The sequence below is a fragment of the Gobius niger genome (genome assembly GCF_951799975.1).
Source record: "Gobius niger genome assembly, chromosome: 10".
Lineage (NCBI taxonomy): Eukaryota > Metazoa > Chordata > Actinopteri > Gobiiformes > Gobiidae > Gobius > Gobius niger.
In genome coordinates, this window is record NC_136861.1 from 20,542,482 (window position 1) to 20,561,400 (window position 18,919).

Here is an 18,919-nt window from a genome sequence, read left to right on the forward strand (position 1 = left end):
TAGTAGGATATGTTTTATTCTTGCACTGCGTTCAATTTCCTCAATGCTTTCTGTCCTCCTGTACATTTTTATGAAAACCAAATCCAAATGTTCTAATAAGTCAAATTCTTTATTGCTTCTACCTGTATGTTATCTTAATGAGAAAGATTCATGTAAAATATATAACCAAATTACAATGATCACATATTAATGATGACCAATCTCAAATCAGCTGTTTGAGGTTACATTTTAATTTATATTCAAATAGGCAGTTCCAAACAGCTGATTGCCAATCAAAAGTCACATGACTGAGAATGATCTACATCTGTATATTATTATTAAAATGTCATTTGAGAGGCTGCTTTTGTCTTTTACCTCTTTATATTGCAGAGGTATATTTATACTGCAGCTTGGACACTAGATGGAGTCGTGATCTCTATTGGAGTCACAATTATTGTGCTATTATACTGCCCCTTACAGGCCACACAGAGTAACTGGAAGACTAAAGTTTAAAGAGTTTGTCAATGTCTCTTGAATTTACCGCTCAAGACTCTGTAAGACATGTCCCACTGATGAACACAAAATCACAATAACCAAACTTTTAGCGTGTTTAATATGGACACGTAAGCTGACACAGCATAAACCTCATTAAATGTTTACCTCACCAAAGTCATTTTAATCAACTTGAGGAATTTCTAAACATACACGTGAGACCAGATAAGGTTCACAGCTTTGTTCTTTTAAATAGAAAACAGTAAAAAGTATTTCAAAAAACAAAAAGGTGAAACATTACAGATGCCACATCTCCACATTTATGTAGTAGTGGTACAACATGTTGAAAATTGCACTCTTTAGGAACAACAATCAGAACAGGTAGTGTGCGTGTAATGTTCAAATGAACAAAGGAAGACCAGTCATGTCACACTGACTGGACACTGTTCACAAGTTTATACTTTTCCAGTTATAACAATCCCACTAAGACTTGACTACACCATTGCACCCTCAAATAAAAGTATTTTTAATATGATTTTGTAGTTTCTTCTACTTCAAAAGGGACAAAGACACATGCTTCCATACTAAGATGCACAGCTTAACTCAGGAAATATGGCACAAAGTCATATTAGTGGTACCAATAAAATTATAATTTACAAAGTTTAAAATATTTAATTTTTGTAAGACATAGAAGGTGCACAGTTATCTTGAAGTCAAACTTCAAAGAGACTTGTATACTGTAGCAGCAAAACTGTTAAACCACTCACCGACCACCAGAGACACAAAGACCTGTGGCTCAGGTGAATATCAGAGTCAGATTTGTTGTGACGGTCGTCCCATGATCTTATTGATCTTATCTAAAGGCTGTAAATGAGTCCTGTAGTGTAGACAAAGCTACATTGAAGCCCTTCACCTGAGATATTGTTAACATTTGTTGGCAGCTTGCTGTGAAAAAGGATTGCAGTGAGACAATCCTTAGTTGTTGAAACTGTTCAGTTCAGCGTCGTGTCGAGTTGAGTACTGTTGTCTTTGTTATTTTTGCAAACATACCATGATCACAATATACGAAGGTGACTTGCATAATTTGTTGGAAATTGTTGAGGTAGACATTAATACTGTTAATGGTACCAACACTCGAATGGTAATTTTTAGTTAACCACTGGGAGAGAATGGGTCATTTCTTACAGCATGCACTCGCAGCTGTCACCAACTCCACCTCACAAGTTCAGGCAAAGATTATGTGGAAATGTATTTTTTGCTTTATCGTCACAACATTTACAGTCAGGGCGGCAGAATCTGCCTAAGTGAATCACGAGTGTTTTGGCTCAGTTTGTCGGGAAATTTCACAGAGAAGTCCAAAATCATATCCCCTCTTTTGTCTGGGGACTTGGAGAGCGGAAGACCCTCCCCAACAATGCGCTTTTTCATGCCAGGCTTGACCACATCTCTGGAGGTGACAGTGACAGTCCGGCCATCCAGTGTCGGGGCATTGACCGTACATCCACACAGAGCCTGGAAAAGACCACACACACGTTTAGTGTTAGGATGCAGCATTAGAAAATATTGATTAGCGAGATTTGCAATTCTCTTACATCTCGTAGAGATATCTTAGCAGGGTAAATGATATCTGAGCCATCTCTCCTGAACACAGGATGCGGCTTATCTTTTACCACAAACACAATATCTGCGGGAATGTTGGTCGGCGTCTCATCTCCTTCTTTTGGAAAAGTGATTTTTGTCCCTTCTTTCCAACCCCGTTTGATGTCCACTGTCAAAATTTTATCCTCGTTCCGCATCGTGCAGCCGTCAGGGTTCAGTCTCTTTCTGGAAATTTTCATTTTTTTGGTGCAGCCCGAGTAGACTTCCTCTAGGCTCACATTCAGCTCGTGCACCACCGGAGGGTCCTTCTTTTTCTCCCGCGCTCTGTGGTGGCTCCCAGGGTGAGCTTTGAAAGACCTGTGAAAGCCGCCCATCCCGCCCATCCCTCCCATCCCTCCCATCCCGCCCATCCCTCCCATCCCAAAAGCGGAAAAGGGATCGTGAATATCCATTTCTTCCTCTCCATTCTGTGAGAAGAACTGATCAAACGGGGTGTGGCCGCCGAAGAACTCGGCAAACATTGCATGGGGATCTCCGTGGAAGGTGTAGTTGTAGCTTGGGCCACTGTGTGCTCCTCCTCCAGCTCCTCCGGCACTACCTTTGAGCCCTGAAATGAGAAGCAAGACTGCAATAAACGGGAAATGCAGGAAAAACTGCCAGGCTCAGTGCAATAATTATGAAGGAAAACATTTATGTCACACACTTTAAACAGAGCTTTATAAGGCTCTGCCCATGAACAGTCACATGATTTGACTTGTGAAACTATCACAAATTGTGCAACAGAATTTTAATACTATTTCAAACAAACGCACACATTATGTAATTATCCATGCATTTCTTTCTTTCATTGTTGTAGCTCTAACATTTGCAGACTGGTGTCATGCACGATTCCAGCTGTTTCCAGTAGCTTCACTGGCTACTTCTAATTGTGCTCACGTCCCTGCATTGTCTGGCCCCACATCCACAGATTAAATAGTTGTAACGCATGCAATTCACTCTAAGACAAAACTAAGCATTATAACTTTAAAATAAACACTCAAGGATTGACTTTTGACAGCAGCGTGAATAGTGGCGGAAGCACAGCATACCTTCTTCTCCGTAGCGGTCATAGATCTCCTTTTTCTTCGCATCACTCAGGACGTCATAAGCTTCAGCTATCTCCTTAAATTTGTCCTCTGCTCCGGGGGACTTGTTTTTGTCTGGGTGAAAGCGTAAAGCCTGTTTTCTGTAGGCCTTTTTGACCTCATCTTCGGTAGCACCTTTGGCTATCCCCAGCACTTTGTAGTAATCTTTACCCATGACAACAAACAGGCCTTTAAAAAAAAAATCAGTTTGGCTTCATAATATTAAGTCCAATGCACAAAGGAGTTGCAAAAAAGCGTTTATCAGCAACTCATCCCGCAGCAGCAGCAGCAGCATGACCCCCTGTCTGTGCAAGTCCTCAAACCAGCTCCGCCGCGGCAGCTGTCAAAACCACCACCACGGCCATTGCAGCGAGAGCCAGGGATGGCGCCTGTCGATAAGGGCTTTCTTCCACTGTCCACACTGGCCTCGACCTACGACTTCACTTTTGTACGCATCGACACGAGGCAACCACATGTCACGGAAATGTGGGTCAAATTTATCGCCGAGCACTTAAACCATGCTGAGAAACTTCTGGAAGAAAAGACTGCTGGCTGCTGATAAACGCGTCACCTCCGCCATGCAAGAGAAGCTGCTACCTGCAACTTCCGGTTTGGGCTTGAAGCGCAAACCGGGGCAAAATGTCGTAAAACAAAACAAAAAAATGCTACACGAAAAATCATATTTTAGACAGGTAAGAAACACGTTGTAGAATTACATTTTGGAAATTTCTCAATTGATTTCTCAACTACTATTTTTTCAGTGGCAAAGTTGTTTTTTCTTTGTAAAGTTGGTTGAAGTCCCCCCAATTCCAAAATCGTACAATAACATTGCAATTTTACGGATTTACTTAAAGCCACAGCGCGTAGAATTTAACCCAATAAATCAAATTTAAATATCTTTATTTTATGACAGCTATATTCATCATTGGAAAATACATCGTAAAAATGTGCTTTTGCTGTGAGCGGCTCAGCTCTCCTAAGACGTGACAGTACCATAATCAAACATAGGAAATAACTTTACATAGTCTTAGAAAACTGTCTTACATTGTACTGTGCATTCTTAAATATGGAATGGTAACAGGTTATTGCTGCCGTCTGATACTGCCCCATATAGTACCATCATTGCCATATTTATATATGCCTGTACATGGACAGTACGTGCACATAAAAACATACATATATTTCTTTCTTGTGTGTCTTAACTGTTAGGAGCATGTTTTGTACTGATGGCAAATGTTACGCAGTGTGACTTTAAATTTGTGTGAACAATATTTATTAAAGATTTTTACCCAAATTCCTTTGAAAATTCCTTTATGTTTGCAAGAATTAAACAATTTCAGATATACATATACATTCCTAAAGGATCTAGTGGACATTTAACCAGTTTGGAAAAAGTGTTAAAACTCTGCTTATAGATCTGTTTTGTTAGTAAACAATTTCGATTTTGTGTGTATTTCTATGTCTGTGTTGACTTTTTCAATCAAAGCAATTATACATATTATCAAAATCAAAAGTATTCATCATCATGCCTTTTATCAACAACAAAACAACAGTGAGTGACTCTTTTTCTGCCAACCAGAACTTGGACCGAGTCTGGAATGCCAGCCTAGATACCACTGGCTGCTGAACTGGACTCCTCCTCCTCGATATTAATAGATAAGAGTCTACATACAGTTGGCCATGTGCAAAGAGGAGTGGAGTGTATGACGACAGGCCTCTAAAGTTCTCCATCAGCACTTTTCTTACTCTCCCCACGCTCACTCTGTTTTGAGGAATGCTATTAAAAATGCTGTTTGTTGAGCAGACGTTGTTGTGCAGTAATAAACGTATGCCTTTCAGCAGTAGGTCAAAGCAATATCAGACACAGGTGGTTTGGGGGACGGAGGAAGTGTTGGCATGTCGAGGTCTTTCATTCTGTGGATCAGGATGTTAATGGGCCGTCAGTGTGAAACCATGCGTAGACCGGAGCAGACAGGAGCTTTGTCTTAAAGAGTACATTGGCATTTTGTCACAGAGAAGGGGCGTATGTAGTTTCTCAAGGTTACCAGCTCGTGCAGAGCAAATCAGGAGACTTATATTTAGCCTTGCAAATGGCGCTCTATGGATTATGTCTTGGGGCTCTCCGGTTTCGTCTTCAGTTTGTTGCATGGAAGGGGGTTGTGGACCATGCATGATCTGTCATTCAGGTACGGAGTAGATTCACCAACTTTTCCCAGAAAGTTTTGGACGTTGGTATTGCTGATATTGTCCATGTGCTTTTGACATTCTTGTCGGTCCTCCTCTGCAGAGAGAAGGCTATTTAAGGAATCCTGCAGACTCTCTCAAGTTGGACATCAAGTTGTGGTGGCACGTACTGCAAGGGACGACATTCACTTCTAGAACACACTTTTCAAAAAGGCTTTTTGCAGTTGGCATCAACAATGGATGTACTTGCTTTAGAGGCCAAAAATGTCGATAAAGCAGAAGCTGAAAAGAAGTCTGCACCAAGGCCCAAACCAAAAACTCCCAAAAAAGCCAAACGGATTGTGTACTTTGAGGTTGAGATCTTGGACGCAAAGACCAAAGAGAAACTTCTGCTGCTGGACAAGGTGAGTGTCAGGTTACTATCACCTTTCATATTGACCTATATGGTTCTGAAAACTTTAAAACATGAGTTATTTTTATCACTGACAAGTGTTGCTCTACTGACACCACTAACATACAAGCTTTTAGGATAAGTCTCCACAGTTTATCGCCCTCCATAAGTTTCCTGACATGAAACAGTATCTAAATATAATCTGAGTAGAGCTGCACTTCACACCGAAGTCAGAGCAGATCCAGCAAATTACACAGTGATCATGAGCCGATATTTTGTAGATAATGATCGGGTCCACGCTCCACAGAAGCGCTGCCCAAGAGCAGCCATTAGTAGTTTGGGTAGTATTGGCTGAATGCGGTCATTAAAAGGTGAGAAATCCCTCTTCATCTGTCAGGAATGTCCTGTTCCAATACAGTACATGCTTGTGTCGTTCCGAGCTGCAGCCTGGCAGTGGCACACATGATTAACAGCCTGTGTCAATGTGCTTCTGTCCAACACACAGGCTACTGCCGCAAATGAAGCAGAATTAAACCGTTTTTTTTTTTCATCAAATGTGGATTTTTGAATGAGGAGACTTGACTGACTGTCAGTCTGTTTGTAGGTGGAACCAACTGCCACTATTTTGGACATCAAGGCTTTGTTTCATAAGTCATGTGAGAAAACTATTATAGCATAAATATTGTTAAAATATTAATATATCTTTTTCAAAACTAAAGTTCCTCTCAACCCATACAGATCCAAAGTGGTATCCAGCTAGACAGTCCCTGCGACTGGATCCAAGTATGTCCATTGTTTTGTTTTTTGTTTTTCTCTGAAAAGCAAAAATGATGACCTTGTAAACAATAAATGACGCTAGAGTGGCAGTTTAACTTTCACATTTACAGCGCTGTTTTCTCACTGTGGATTCATGACACCCGTCTAAATTGGCCTTTATCTTGGTCAGAGGGAAAGTGTCTTCGAGATGAAGACATTCTACAGACACTTCCTGTGGGCACCACGGCCAGCTTCTACTTCAGTGACCTGGGACCTCAGGTCACATGGGGAACTGTGAGTCAACACACAAGCTGCACATGACAACTGCACACAATATGGCATTATTAATGTGGCAGATGCCAGTGCACTTGTCAGGTCAGTCAAGAGCATCATACAGTTGTCTGCACAGGCACATCATAAAATGACTTCTATGGACCTCAGTGTAAATAGACCCTCATTACGTTTCATATAAATATACCCGCCCCAGAGACGGATTATGTCGATTTGATCTGGATTGTTTTTCTCTCGCTCTCTTGTGCACTGCCTGTCCTCTGCCCAGGGACACATAATCTTGTGGCCTAATTTTTGAGTGCAGTGTTTATCCCCTTGAACACCTCTTTACTCGCCCTGTGGCAGTCCCGCCTTCACTTCAGTGCCTTGAGCACAGCTCCTGGTTGACAGTGTGAGGCAGTGGACTGTGAGCTCACTCAGAACTGAGCCTGACTCCGAGGTGCTGATTCAGAGATCACTTTCAGTAGCAGCTGCTGCACTTGATCATCGTTTCATCTTTGGAACTGTGATTACAAACTCCTGCCTGCTGTTTCTTTTGTACACCTGAGTGCTTTATTCCCTTATTGGATATTTGTGTTGTCAGACAATAATCTCTGTAACGAAAACATGCACAATAGGTCGCTAATCCTCCAAAAACCTATCTCAAGACCTGAGATGACCATGTGCTGTAGTCGCCCACTGCTCCTGACTGAGGCACTGGTTGACGGATGAGTAAAATGCAGTTGACTGGGATAATGATGAAATAAATTTAGTCTTCATGCCGCCCTTGTCTTATGTTGTTGTCTTGGTTCTCAACACATACCTAGTACCTTTAAACAGAAAGTCTCTGAACCCGTGATTGACCTTGGCTAATTTCTCCCTTCTCTTCAGGTCTTTCTGACAGAGTGTGCGGGCCCTCTAATAATCTATCTGATGTTCTACTTTCGTCTCCCCTTCATATATTCACCCAAATATGACTTCACCAGCAGCAAGCACTGGGTCGTACAGTGAGTGTGTTGTTGTTGTTGTTGTTGTTGTTGTTGTTGTTGTTTATAAATTTATATATATATAGTGCCTTTGACTTCCCTCTGATTCTGGGCATATTGTTCTAATCTAAATGTGCTGTACCCCAGTTTGGCCTGCATGTGTCACTCTTTCCACTACATCAAGCGCATTCTGGAGACGCTCTTTGTCCATCGCATCTCCCACGGGACCATGCCTCTCAGAAACATTTTCAAAGTGAGTGCGCTTTTTTATGCAGCGACAGCATGCGTAGGTTTTGCCGCGTGTGTCTATTTGTTCTTTCACGTCACACCATGTATTTTCAGAACTGTGGTTACTACTGGTGCTCGGCTGCTTGGATGGCATATTACATTAACCATCCGCTCTACACGCCGCCCTGTGAGTGCTCACCTTTTCAAAACACATTTAAAGACGCATTTTGATTTCACTTTCTATATTCCACCCCTCCCCCCCCAACTGTGTGCAGTTTATGGGCAGCAACAAGTGAACACAGCATTATATATTTTCCTGGTAAGAAAGATATATTTTCATCCATACATTGTATTGCTTACGTCTGATGCTCATTTTGCTTTTTGTCAAGTTTTGCCAACTGGGGAACTTTTCAATCCATGTTGCGCTCCGTAACCTCAAAATTCAAGGTAAGCTGCCGTTCTTGCATATTCGTGGAGGCTGCGCGTAATGGGAATGAATACTGCTGTTGAATACGATGCACAACTAATCTGTCCCAGGGGCGAAGGTCAAGAAAATCCCTTACCCAACGAAGAACCCTTTTACATGGATCTTTGCCTTGGTTTCCTGTCCTAACTACACCTATGAGGTAAATGCATCTTCCAATAATATCTCATGATCATTATTGCTATAAACAGACAGAAACAGAAAATCAATTCTTCCCTACATGAGTCATTTTGACCTTGAGGGCAAAGTTGGCTCGTGCACTGGACTCTATACTATCATTACTGTTTGCTTACCCTCTAGTCCCGAGTATGTTGTTATGCTGCCTCCTACTGGGGACCCCCTGTAATTGTTTATTCATGTGTTTTTGTGTCTGTGCAAACTTCTTGCTCGCAGCTGGGCTCTTGGATCGGCTTCAGTGTGATGACCCAGTGTGTGCCAGTGGCTTTCTTCACTGCGGTGGCTTTCATCCAGATGACCGTGTGGGCCAGGGGCAAACACAGGAGTTATCTGAAGGAGTTTAGAGATTACCCCACTCTGCGCTCCTCTATCCTGCCCTTCATTTTGTAGAGCTGGAGAAAAAAAAGCACAAGGCTATTGACCTCTTTATGTCCATCAGAGTTTGGCCGTAGAGCATTTAGAGATGTGGCGGACTGGCACATGCTGCTGTGTTTGAGGCCTTCAATGTGATTTTCAGCAAAGTCTTAATTTATTGTTTTAGTGGAGCATAGTGGTGTTTTATGAAATAGTGTATTCTATTTTATGAAACTGTATTCTAACTTTTTTTTTTTTTTTGAACAATAATAGGACAATATTATTCAACATCTGCAAGCAATTTTGGCTACCTCACGGGTTTTTACAGCGGTCTCATGTGACAAGTGATAATCAATGCAACAATTCATTAATCTCAATTCTTTCTATGGGCGCCACAACAGATGAGATAAGGTTCTTTACTGCTCCTGTAGGGAAATCTGTCTTGATTTGACCCATCCTTCAAAGCTGCTAAGGAAATTTGTTTGGAGCATGAGCAGAGGGGGACTGCAGTGCCGTGCAGTGATCTTGATTAGGGTGCCAAGCTGTGGAATTGCCCTGTTGTATATAAGTTGAAGGCTTTCCTCATTGCTACATATGCTACATTTAAGATGTTTTTTCTTTCATTCTGAAAATGTTGAAAACAATCTACTTAAACATTTAGCCACAGTGAAACTCTGAAAATTAGAATATCGTTCAAAAGCTCATTTATTTCTGTAATTTAACTTAAAATGTGAAACTGACTAACTAAGATTCATGACATGCAAAGTGACATATGTCAAGGCTTTGTTATAATTATAATTTTCATGATTGTGGCTTACCGCCCATTTTCAAAATATTCAAATTTATGAGATTTTTAATTCCAGGACTATACATATGCCACTTTGCATGTAATGTAATATATCAGTTTCATAGTTTAAGCTGATTAACAGAAATGAATGCACTTTTTAACAATATTCAAATTTTCCGAGTTTCACCTATAAATGCACCTAGTTAAATGAAGAAAAAAAGTTGGTCAAGACAAGTGTCATTGCAGCATAAGAAGCTCTTTGTAAACGTTGTTCTCACAAGGTTAAACATGCTGAAGACCCCAGTTGTAGACAAAGAGAGAATACGTAAGCTCCACATCAACATCAAGCACAGAAGGGGCTTTTCAAAGAAAAGTACCAATTACTTTGCCAATGTTCATCTGCCTTCCTTTGCGCTGTGCATTTACTCTAGTTTACAATCTACATCCGGAAGCAACCCTGACCATGGGCTTTAGACGTGAGCCATCTATGACGACTGTTATGAAGATAATGTTCACTATACACATATATTTACCAAAAATGATTGTTGATAAATGTTACCTTTTGACAGTTTAGCTCATGATCTGCACGTGAGGAAATACTCATTTTGAAAGTAATTACACTCACGCATGAGCACTCAAACTGAAAAATGTTTTCATTTTTTTTATTAGGGTTAGAGATTGCGGTGATGTCGAAGGTGGGTCCTAAAGCTATACCAGTTCATACAACATACTGTGCTGTAAATACATGTCTGTATAATCTATAAATCTCTTTCTTTCAAGAGCTGTAAAAACAAGAGCCTGAAATGCATTATTGAAGTGGTTTGCACTGCAGCCTGGAGCTGACATGTGGCTCTGTGTGAATGATGATCAAAATGACCTTTACTCTGGTCGTCAAGTTAGTCCTACATTTTAAATGTATGCACTGCCATTAACTATGCATCATTCTTCACTCAAATATAAGAAAGGGGCAATCAATCTGTTTACAGTGTCTGCATTTTCTATTTTTTTTTCTTCAGATTGTGTGTAGATTTGATTTGTGTTACCATCAAAAAGGGAAATAAAACTAAGACTAAACATAACCATGAACTTTATTTGTGACTGGACTGGTTCATGTTACAGATAAAAATGAATGTTATACTGGACATAGTGGACTATACAGAATGGAATGTAATATTTAAAGTAGATAGATATTCCACAAAAAGACACTTGACAAAATATATAAATTGGTATTGCATTTGATCAACACGTCTGCCCCAGTAAACAAGCTCAGAGCAGCTGGATTCATTTCAAAACAATATATTACAATTGCATTCCTATATCAGATTATATTACTTACTTTTTGCCAGATGATATGAAAGCATGTTTCCTGGTCACATATCCAGGTTTTCTCCTTAAATGAAACTTTAGTAAGACTACAGTCATTTTAAATGAGAATATACATATTGCCTTGACAGCAGGAAGCAGCATAGGTTTTACACTGGTTATATCCTAATGTTAGACAGAAATATCCACCGTCAGAGACTATAGGAGGTGGTTCAGTCGAAGCAGTGTGGGCCAACTCTAATGAAGGTGCTGTTTGACTCAGCTTCTTCTTTAAATTCAAGGGGAGCACAAGAAAACTATGTTGATTGTTTTGGGGTGGAAAGTACCATGAATATTATACAGAAACATCAACATCACAAACAATGAACTTTATTGTGGACCATGAACTGAGAGCTGCAGTCTCTGAGTATATCTGCCCTCTGATCCACTCGGTGCAAAACTCAATCCCCTTTGGCTGCGGAATCCATATTTATTCTTTAAGAATAAAACATTGTTCGACTGTAGCAGTCTGTTCCTTAAGCAATGCGCCACACGGGTGAAATGAAAACCATTTGAATAGCAAAGGCCATAATGAGAGGTAGGATGACAGTCTTTAGTTATGGTCATTCTCACAGTGGAGGGTAATTTCACTGCAGCCGTTCTCCGCACACACTCTGTGGACATGTGCTGCATATGAAGGTGGGCACAGAGGGCACTGCATGCACATGAACCATGCAGCATCAGTCTGTGTGGGAAGTGCCAATAGGAATCTGCCTCACAGGTCATCAAACTCCAGGAAGTGTGTCCTTTGTAGCACCTTCACGTGTCGCTCGTAGATTTTTAGGGCAGGACCCAGACGGATGGACAAACCAGTCAATACATCACTGCGCTGCATTAGGAGAAGGGACTTGCCATCAATTTCCTGAATGCGGGACAGATAGTTTGCTTAGTTAGAGTCCGATGTCAGAGTCCCAATGTGTTTTTACTTATATATTTATAACCAAATGCATACTGGATTATATGATGTCAAGCTATTGAATATCAGTACATTTGAGGTATCTGTTTGCCTCATTAGCATACACATATTGCCCTCTTGTGGCAGGACACTTACCTGCGACCGAAAGGCCAAGGCCTGCTCTGGGAAACCTGCAGCAGAGAAGTAACTCGCCACATCAGCCACGGTCCATTGCAACAGGTTTGGGTTCATGGTCTCCTTCTTCACTGAGCTGTTCACAGTAAAAGTGTCAATAAAGCGTCATTATCATGGCACAAATACTAAAGAAATGTAGAAGTTTGACTCTATTGCGAAACTTACACATCTTCACTGCTTCCACCATTCACGTGATTTTCCACAGCTGCCGGGAGAGCGCCTACATCTGTTTTCTTGGTAAATGATGTACCTGAAAGTATTAAAATGTAAGTAACAGTCCCCAGTGGCATCAATAAAAAGAAAAATTACTTTACATAGAACCACTGACTAAACTAATCAGGCTTTTCCTATGCTATAAATAATCCAATGTTGCCTTTAAGCAATTGTTTTTCTATTAGATGGTGTCTTCAGAACAATGCAGGAATATGGGATGAAATCAGATGCAACACTCCCTGCGTACCTTGTGCCTGAGTCGTCATGGATTGATATGGTTTGTTAAAGCCTCCATGTCTATCAACATTTTCGAAGCACTCACAGATGTAACCCATATGAGACAACCAGCGTTTCAACTTTGACAAAAGAGTAAAAGTGCTCTCTATTGTATGACTCAGACATAAAGGCTGTGGAGACAATACCACGTGGGATGCAATTTCATGTTTGATAGGGTTTATAAAACTGCAGTAAGTGGAGTGCCAATAGATTTCACATTGTAAGGACACCACAAAGTAGTCCTTGAATGAAATGTTTAGCATAAGTGAATCTCCACCCCTTATGCTTTGAATTCGGAAAAACGTTTGCAGTAAAAACTGAATTCCAAAGTAAAACAACATAGGGGGGCAGGAGGCTTGTAAGACAGGCTCGTGAAGCATTTAAAACATCTTACACAAGAAAGCCTTTAGGCAACGGTGAACAGAAAAGGCCCAAACTACAGCTGTCATTAGTCGGCTCCTCCAGGTTCAGTGTGTTTTCCTGTTAGAGGAGCCACATGGGGCAATATATAAAAGCAACTCTACACAAACTAACAGGGGTTTTTGTTTTTGACTGATTACACATAATGCACACAATTTCAGCTTGCACGATACAGTACATAGATGACTGTGTTTCATTCATTTTCTGACAAGGTGAAAAGACAATACAGTGGAAAGAAAACGATAGATCCGCACAACTGTGATGCTCACCAATTGTTATTGCTCCCACCGGCAGTGACGTTTCAGGCCTCAGCCATTGGTGAGCGTCATTGTTGTGCGGATATGTCGTTTTTTCACCTCTTCGATTTAAGTCTTTGTTTGTGCAGAAAAGGCCAAACAGTTCAAACAAATACTGTATCATTAAACTCTACAGTCCATTTAGGGGGAAAAAGTAACAGAAAATGGTCAATTAACTACAAAAAAGATATTCAAAAGAGATCATTCTGTAAAACCCCATGTTGCCTTAGTTTTTGCGTCTGAACAGTGGCAACATTTCCTCCATTCCTGGCCTCAAAGTCCAGTTTGAGAAAAGACCATATCTTACAAAAAAGCATCTTGATTATTGATTACATTTAACATGATTCAAAATACACCACTTTACCTTGGCAAAGGGGTGAGATGGCAATGGTAGCTAAGATGTTCTTGTGGCATTTTCTTGTCAATTGCTGTGTATTGTATTGTTTTGTTGAGTCTTTGTGGCCTAAGAAAACACTTACAATTGTGAGTCAACAAGTAAACAAAGTGCTTGCTGACAGGTTGTTAGGAATGTTAGGCTAGACTATGCTCAGATTGTTTTATTTATAGGCTCAACAACAATGATTTGGACAGGGATTTCTCAAAGATAGATACTTGAACATCTGACATAGATTGAGACATCTGCGAAGTCTCAATCTATGTCAAGTAAAACTGACTGAAGGCCAGTGTCAGGAATCTTCTCCATAATGTGCATCTTAAATAACGCTCTTGCATTTGTTGCAGCAAGAGTTTGAGGGAAACCATTTCTATTCTCTGTATGTGCATTACATGCGGCAATAAAAGGCGACTGAACTGAATAATATAACAAACAAAATTTTAGGGTTATTCTGGATGTAAAAGACAAGATAGCAAAGACTAGCTTTTGTTGTGAAAAGTGAAAATACAGTTCTAAGAAAGGGAGCGGAGAGGCAGAACAAATAAAAAACTTACCATTTTCAGCAGGCAGGAGGAGTGTCTGGGGTCGTCCGTTGGATACATTGCGGGGCTCTTCCTGATGCTGAAGCACAAACACAGAAATAAAACATGCCGTCCAGCCAAGATCAAAGCCACATAAACCATAAGAGCTGCAGCTGATGCGTACCGGCCGGGCTGCGTAGTCTGGTACCAACTGGTCCAACATCATCACACCTCCTTCCTGAGTCCTGCCCCCCTCTTCTCTCTTCAAGCTGCTTTTCAAAGCGCACGGGCTGCTCATTAAAGACGGCATCGCCGGCTTTGTGATCGCTGCTGCAAACACAGTATATACCACTTCCATTATGCACTGACAACCTTCTGCAGCTCTCAGCAAATTATAACTCATGTTTGGATAGCACCACAAAAGGTGATTTATTTATTTAAATATGTATCAATTTGGCAATAACAAAAAAGAAGCAAACCAGTGAGTAATGTGTTGGAATATACTCAAAAGGATGCAAAAGAGTGCGATATTTTTACAGTCATTTTCTCATATATAAGGCGAGTCAAAAGAAGCTGCAGGGAGCCATATGCCAGCGTACACTTTGTGCTGGTCCCAAGCCTAGACAAATGCAGAGAAAGGCTCCAGGCATTACATAAAATATATGAAAAAAAGAAAAACTGCCAAAACTAATAAATGCCTACATATTTTCAATGGTTGTTTTTGAACAGTTGACTCACGTCACTGATGTAGCACAGTAGTAGTGGATGTACAATGCGGGCAGATGAAACTACATCTCGCAGTGTGAATACCTTTGTCTTTGTGCATTCCTGGGTGCTGGCGCTCCACTGAACAGACAGCCGAATCATAAACCCAGTCATTGTGTGCCAGGGCCCGGGGGCTGGAGGGGGGTAAGGAGCTGGGCCTCACACCGGCCAAAACGGAGCCATGTCCCGGGAGAGGCCGCGCACCAGAGGGGGAGCACGGGGCGGACACAGCGCGCTCAGGGGGACAGTGCACTGGGGTGGAGGAGACTGAGGCAACAGCAGAGAAGTGTCCGTCCTGCCCATCCCGGCTCTCATCGGCCCCCTCCTCGTCCGCATTACTGTCCGTGTCCATGGCCATTGAGGCGTCGACCTGTTGTATACATTGCAAGATGAGCAACATTTTGAGACTAAATGAGCAGATTTAAAATGAGAATTGCCTGTAAGAATTGTAATATTAAAACAGAATATTTAAGCCCATTTATAATTGGTTCAATGATCTTAAAGCATAATCACCATAAATACTTATTCATATGAAGTACATATTTAATATGAGCCATAGAGAAATATCAAAGCCCCATTCAACACACACAAAGAGATATCTGAAAATGTTATTTGAAAATATTAAAAATAACCCTCAACTCTCTTGCATATACAATATAATAAAGAACTACTACAAAATAACAGGCCATTAGTGATGTTTCTTCAGTTATTGTGTTGAGTTGTTCCAAGAACCCTGAAATACTATTGAAACAAACTAATATTTTATAAAAAATGTTTTTTCTAAATTCACACTGCAGTGAATTTTGACACATTTCACACTTTGTTCCCATTAATTTCCTCGCTGCTTTCTTTAATAGTCTGAAATGTATCATTTCAGAATGTGTTTACTTGGGGTGCACTGCTGTCAGTTTGTTTCTCAGTCCTGGGAGAGCAGGCTTGATCATTTTAGTTGGAAATGCCCCCAATTGGCCAAAATAATTCATTTATGAGTTGAAACTATGTGGCCTACGCGACAGTATTGTTCAAATTACTCTTAATTGTAGGCCAGCGTGTCACGTGAAACACGCTCGCACAGATGTCGCAGTTTGACCGCTGCTGTGGTGATTACTGCCTTTGAATGCTCCATACCTCGCCGCGGTGCGGAACGACTCCGCTCGTGTCCGTAAACCCCACACCTTGGTCAGTTTCATGTCCCGCGTAAAGCTTGAAGAATGTGATGTGGTGAACTAGTTCTTCACGCAAACGCTCGTTTCATTTGTCTTTTGTCGACGGCTCACTGAGAGCGACTGCGTGTCCAAGACCCAGCAGCAGCAGCAGCAGCAGAGCACAAGAGCGCACTGAGCCCGCCCCGCTCTGTGAAGAGCCGCTTGTATGGCTTTCACCCGCCGCGCTGCATTTCACACAACTTTACCCAAAACGAGTCTGACACTTTCACGCCTCAAACGCGGATATTAGTCGAAACAAACACAATCGACGCACAGGGCGCGCCTCTTTGATTGATAATGCGAACAGGGCGAGCGAACGAAAGGGACGATGGGAGGCGTAGTGTTTTTTCCTCAAATTCTCTCCAAAGTGCGCATGGAGTTGGGGAGCGGAGAAGACCTCGCCATTGTGTCTGAGCTCTGTTTTACGGAGCGCTTTCCTTGCTGTGGCACGTCACACCAAGCTTTATCTCGACCGTCAAACCTCCACGGCCCGCTCTGGTGCGACTAACCACCACCCCCACCCACCAACACTTTGACTTTGCACGCTTTTACAGTAAAACATGCGGAGCGCTGTGCCCGCCGCCACAGTCTACATTTGACCCTTGTGCTCGGCCAAATCCAGATAGACCAGGTCCAGGCACCGGCCTAAACCACACATTTCCCTTTCGTTTCCCACAGAACACTCAATTTGATCTAAGCTTAACCCAAATCGGACAGGCGCATCCGGCTGCTGCTAACGCTGCTGCTGCTCCCCGATCACTTTGCGGTCGCTCGCTTCAAGTCCAACCGGCTCTTACGTGTTCTATCACTTTGCAATTCGACAGATGGCCTCTGCAAACTGTTACCCAGCGCTTTCACGCCTCATGTGAGTGATGCTGTGGCTATACAGGACGACAGAGGCCACAACAACAGCCGAGACCGAGCGTCAGACGTGACCGGGCTTAACTGCGTCCGACAATGGAAGCAGGGGCTCGACTTTACGCTCTGCGACGGGAATCTAAATGTCGCTCCAAATAACAGCCGGGCATGAGAATAAACTTTATGTTTTTAAAAGCACAGTTTGAACGCATCCAACACTTCTGATTTGCCTTGAGGTTCGACAAAACAATAGATGCACGAAGTCTTTCCGTGAGGACAGGCAGCGTGTGCTCGTGTGTGTGACAGACATGAGGTGTTTAGGTGAAGCCTCGCCGCGCTCTCCCAACTCAACGCCTCAAGCAACTCCCTAATGTCCCAGCCAGCGTCCCTATTCTGCATCCGCGGCGTCTTAGACTTTTTCTTCCTTTACCCACTCCCACGACAACAAGCCACGGACAGTGCGACTCTGCTTCCCCCGATGATCGTTTCAAAATAAACCCCACATCAAACAAACGCGACGGCTCCCGTTTTATTTTCCTCCCACTTCCGCCGCGCTTCCGGGTTAAGTCGCGTCAACTAACGGAGTCCTCCTCCTCCCTTCGCTCCAACGCCGACTTGGGGCACGAAAAGCGCTTTCCTCTGACAATAATGGTGGCTTGTGTTTTGTGAACGAGCGGCGCCTCGCAACTTTGCCACACTGTGAAAATAGACCGCTAAAAGTACCGTAAAAGCGGGCGAAGCTGCCCCCACACACGTACTCCGGCTGTTCACGCACCTTCAGTTTTTTTTTTTCTCCCCCCCTTTCCACCTCGGCGCTCCCCGTCTGCGGCAATGTGGAGTGCACTTGCAAAACGCACCCTTTTCAGACAAAACACGTTTCCCCCCGAGCACACTCATTCAGCCCGTTTCTCTCCACCTGTTAATCTTCAACGGTGCGGTTAGCGTAACACAAGTGAGGTGAAGCTCGCATCAGGCGGACATACCTCCAAATCATCGTCATCTTGGTCAGCGGGACCAACAGCGCTGTCCCCGTTGCTCAAGTCTGAGTGACTGGCTTCCTCCGTCGCGCTCCTTCTCACAGCCGTCACTAACGATACATCGTCCTTTTTTCTGCTCCTGCGCTGCACCTTGGCGGCGTTTCGGTACGAAATGGAGCCCTTGTAGTTAACTTTGAGCACGGTTTGCTCTTGAATCAGTTTTTCTAGTTCCGCGCAGGTTCGGTCGGGCTCGGACCCATGTCGCCTCCGGACCATTCGGCAAATCCTCTCCAAATCCGGCCGTGCTTTCCGCGACCGCAGCGAGTCGATAGTGTCCAAAATCCACTCGCGGTACTTGGGCTCAGACATCCTGCGCGGTGTTGCTCGGCGGCTTTCTTTTTCTACTTGCTTTTTCTCACTTCAGTGCGTCAACCTTGTTCATGCCACACAATGTTTTTTCGTGAGCCGCGGTCCGAGCCCCAACTGAGAAGCGGAAACCTTGCCGTACGCCAGCCTCAGTTTGCGTGTGCGCTTAAGGTAGACCCACGGAGTTAAAGGCAAAAGTTTCACTCGGCACAGGCTCTTAAGGTGGTATTTGCAGTCCTGCGCGGCTGCGTACCGCCGGGGGAAGGCGCGCGCTCAATCCCATGTGCGCAGTAGAGGTTAGAGGCGACATGTTTTTACTTAAAGGGCTAGAATTAGGCCCCGTGGTGCGCGCGGACACTTTAGGC

General features: G+C 42.8%; 3 protein-coding genes across 4 annotated transcripts; 1 reads left to right on the forward strand and 2 right to left on the reverse strand.

Annotated features, from left to right (window-relative positions):
- Positions 1-591: 591 nt before the first annotated feature.
- On the reverse strand, positions 592-3,780 carry dnajb1a (DnaJ heat shock protein family (Hsp40) member B1a). The gene is made up of 3 exons (XM_079564285.1): positions 3,159-3,780; positions 2,064-2,677; positions 592-1,983 (listed from the first exon to the last, which is right to left on the reverse strand). The coding sequence occupies exons 1-3, from the start codon at positions 3,367-3,369 to the stop codon at positions 1,753-1,755; spliced, it is 1,056 nt and encodes a 351-aa protein (XP_079420411.1). The 5' UTR covers positions 3,370-3,780; the 3' UTR covers positions 592-1,752.
- A 1,834-nt stretch (positions 3,781-5,614) lies between these two features.
- On the forward strand, positions 5,615-9,099 carry tecra (trans-2,3-enoyl-CoA reductase a; the record flags this gene model as incomplete). The annotated part of the gene is made up of 11 exons (XM_079565168.1): positions 5,615-5,782; positions 6,374-6,425; positions 6,508-6,552; positions 6,716-6,819; positions 7,687-7,802; positions 7,929-8,034; positions 8,124-8,196; positions 8,285-8,328; positions 8,399-8,456; positions 8,547-8,635; positions 8,887-9,099. The coding sequence occupies 11 exons, from the start codon at positions 5,615-5,617 to the stop codon at positions 9,058-9,060; spliced, it is 1,029 nt and encodes a 342-aa protein (XP_079421294.1). The 3' UTR covers positions 9,061-9,099.
- A 1,789-nt stretch (positions 9,100-10,888) lies between these two features.
- Positions 10,889-18,734, reverse strand: samd1a (sterile alpha motif domain containing 1a). 2 transcript variants are annotated; one of them, XM_079564070.1, is made up of 7 exons: positions 18,195-18,734; positions 15,194-15,518; positions 14,568-14,710; positions 14,417-14,483; positions 12,429-12,513; positions 12,225-12,339; positions 10,889-12,035 (listed from the first exon to the last, which is right to left on the reverse strand). In XM_079564070.1, the coding sequence occupies exons 1-7, from the start codon at positions 18,555-18,557 to the stop codon at positions 11,889-11,891; spliced, it is 1,245 nt and encodes a 414-aa protein (XP_079420196.1). In that variant the 5' UTR covers positions 18,558-18,734; the 3' UTR covers positions 10,889-11,888. The 2 variants fall into 2 exon arrangements, with proteins under 2 accessions (XP_079420196.1, XP_079420195.1); XM_079564069.1 differs by having other exon boundaries at positions 10,891-12,035; positions 14,568-14,713; positions 18,195-18,729.
- Between the last annotated feature and the right edge of the window lie 185 nt (positions 18,735-18,919).

Coding starts and splice junctions, on each gene's coding strand:
- samd1a (XM_079564069.1), bottom strand. CDS start 18,557: ATGTCTGAGCCCAAGTACCGCGAGTGGATTTTGGACACTATCGACTCG. Junction 15,519..18,194: donor AAGATGACGATGATTTGGAG/GTATGTCCGCCT, acceptor TGTATACAACAG/GTCGACGCCTCAATGGCCAT. Junction 12,036..12,224: donor CCTTGGCCTTTCGGTCGCAG/GTAAGTGTCCTG, acceptor TCCCGCATTCAG/GAAATTGATGGCAAGTCCCT.
- dnajb1a (XM_079564285.1), bottom strand. CDS start 3,369: ATGGGTAAAGATTACTACAAAGTGCTGGGGATAGCCAAAGGTGCTACC. Junction 2,678..3,158: donor TGACCGCTACGGAGAAGAAG/GTATGCTGTGCT, acceptor TTCTCATTTCAG/GGCTCAAAGGTAGTGCCGGA. Junction 1,984..2,063: donor CTAAGATATCTCTACGAGAT/GTAAGAGAATTG, acceptor GGTCTTTTCCAG/GCTCTGTGTGGATGTACGGT.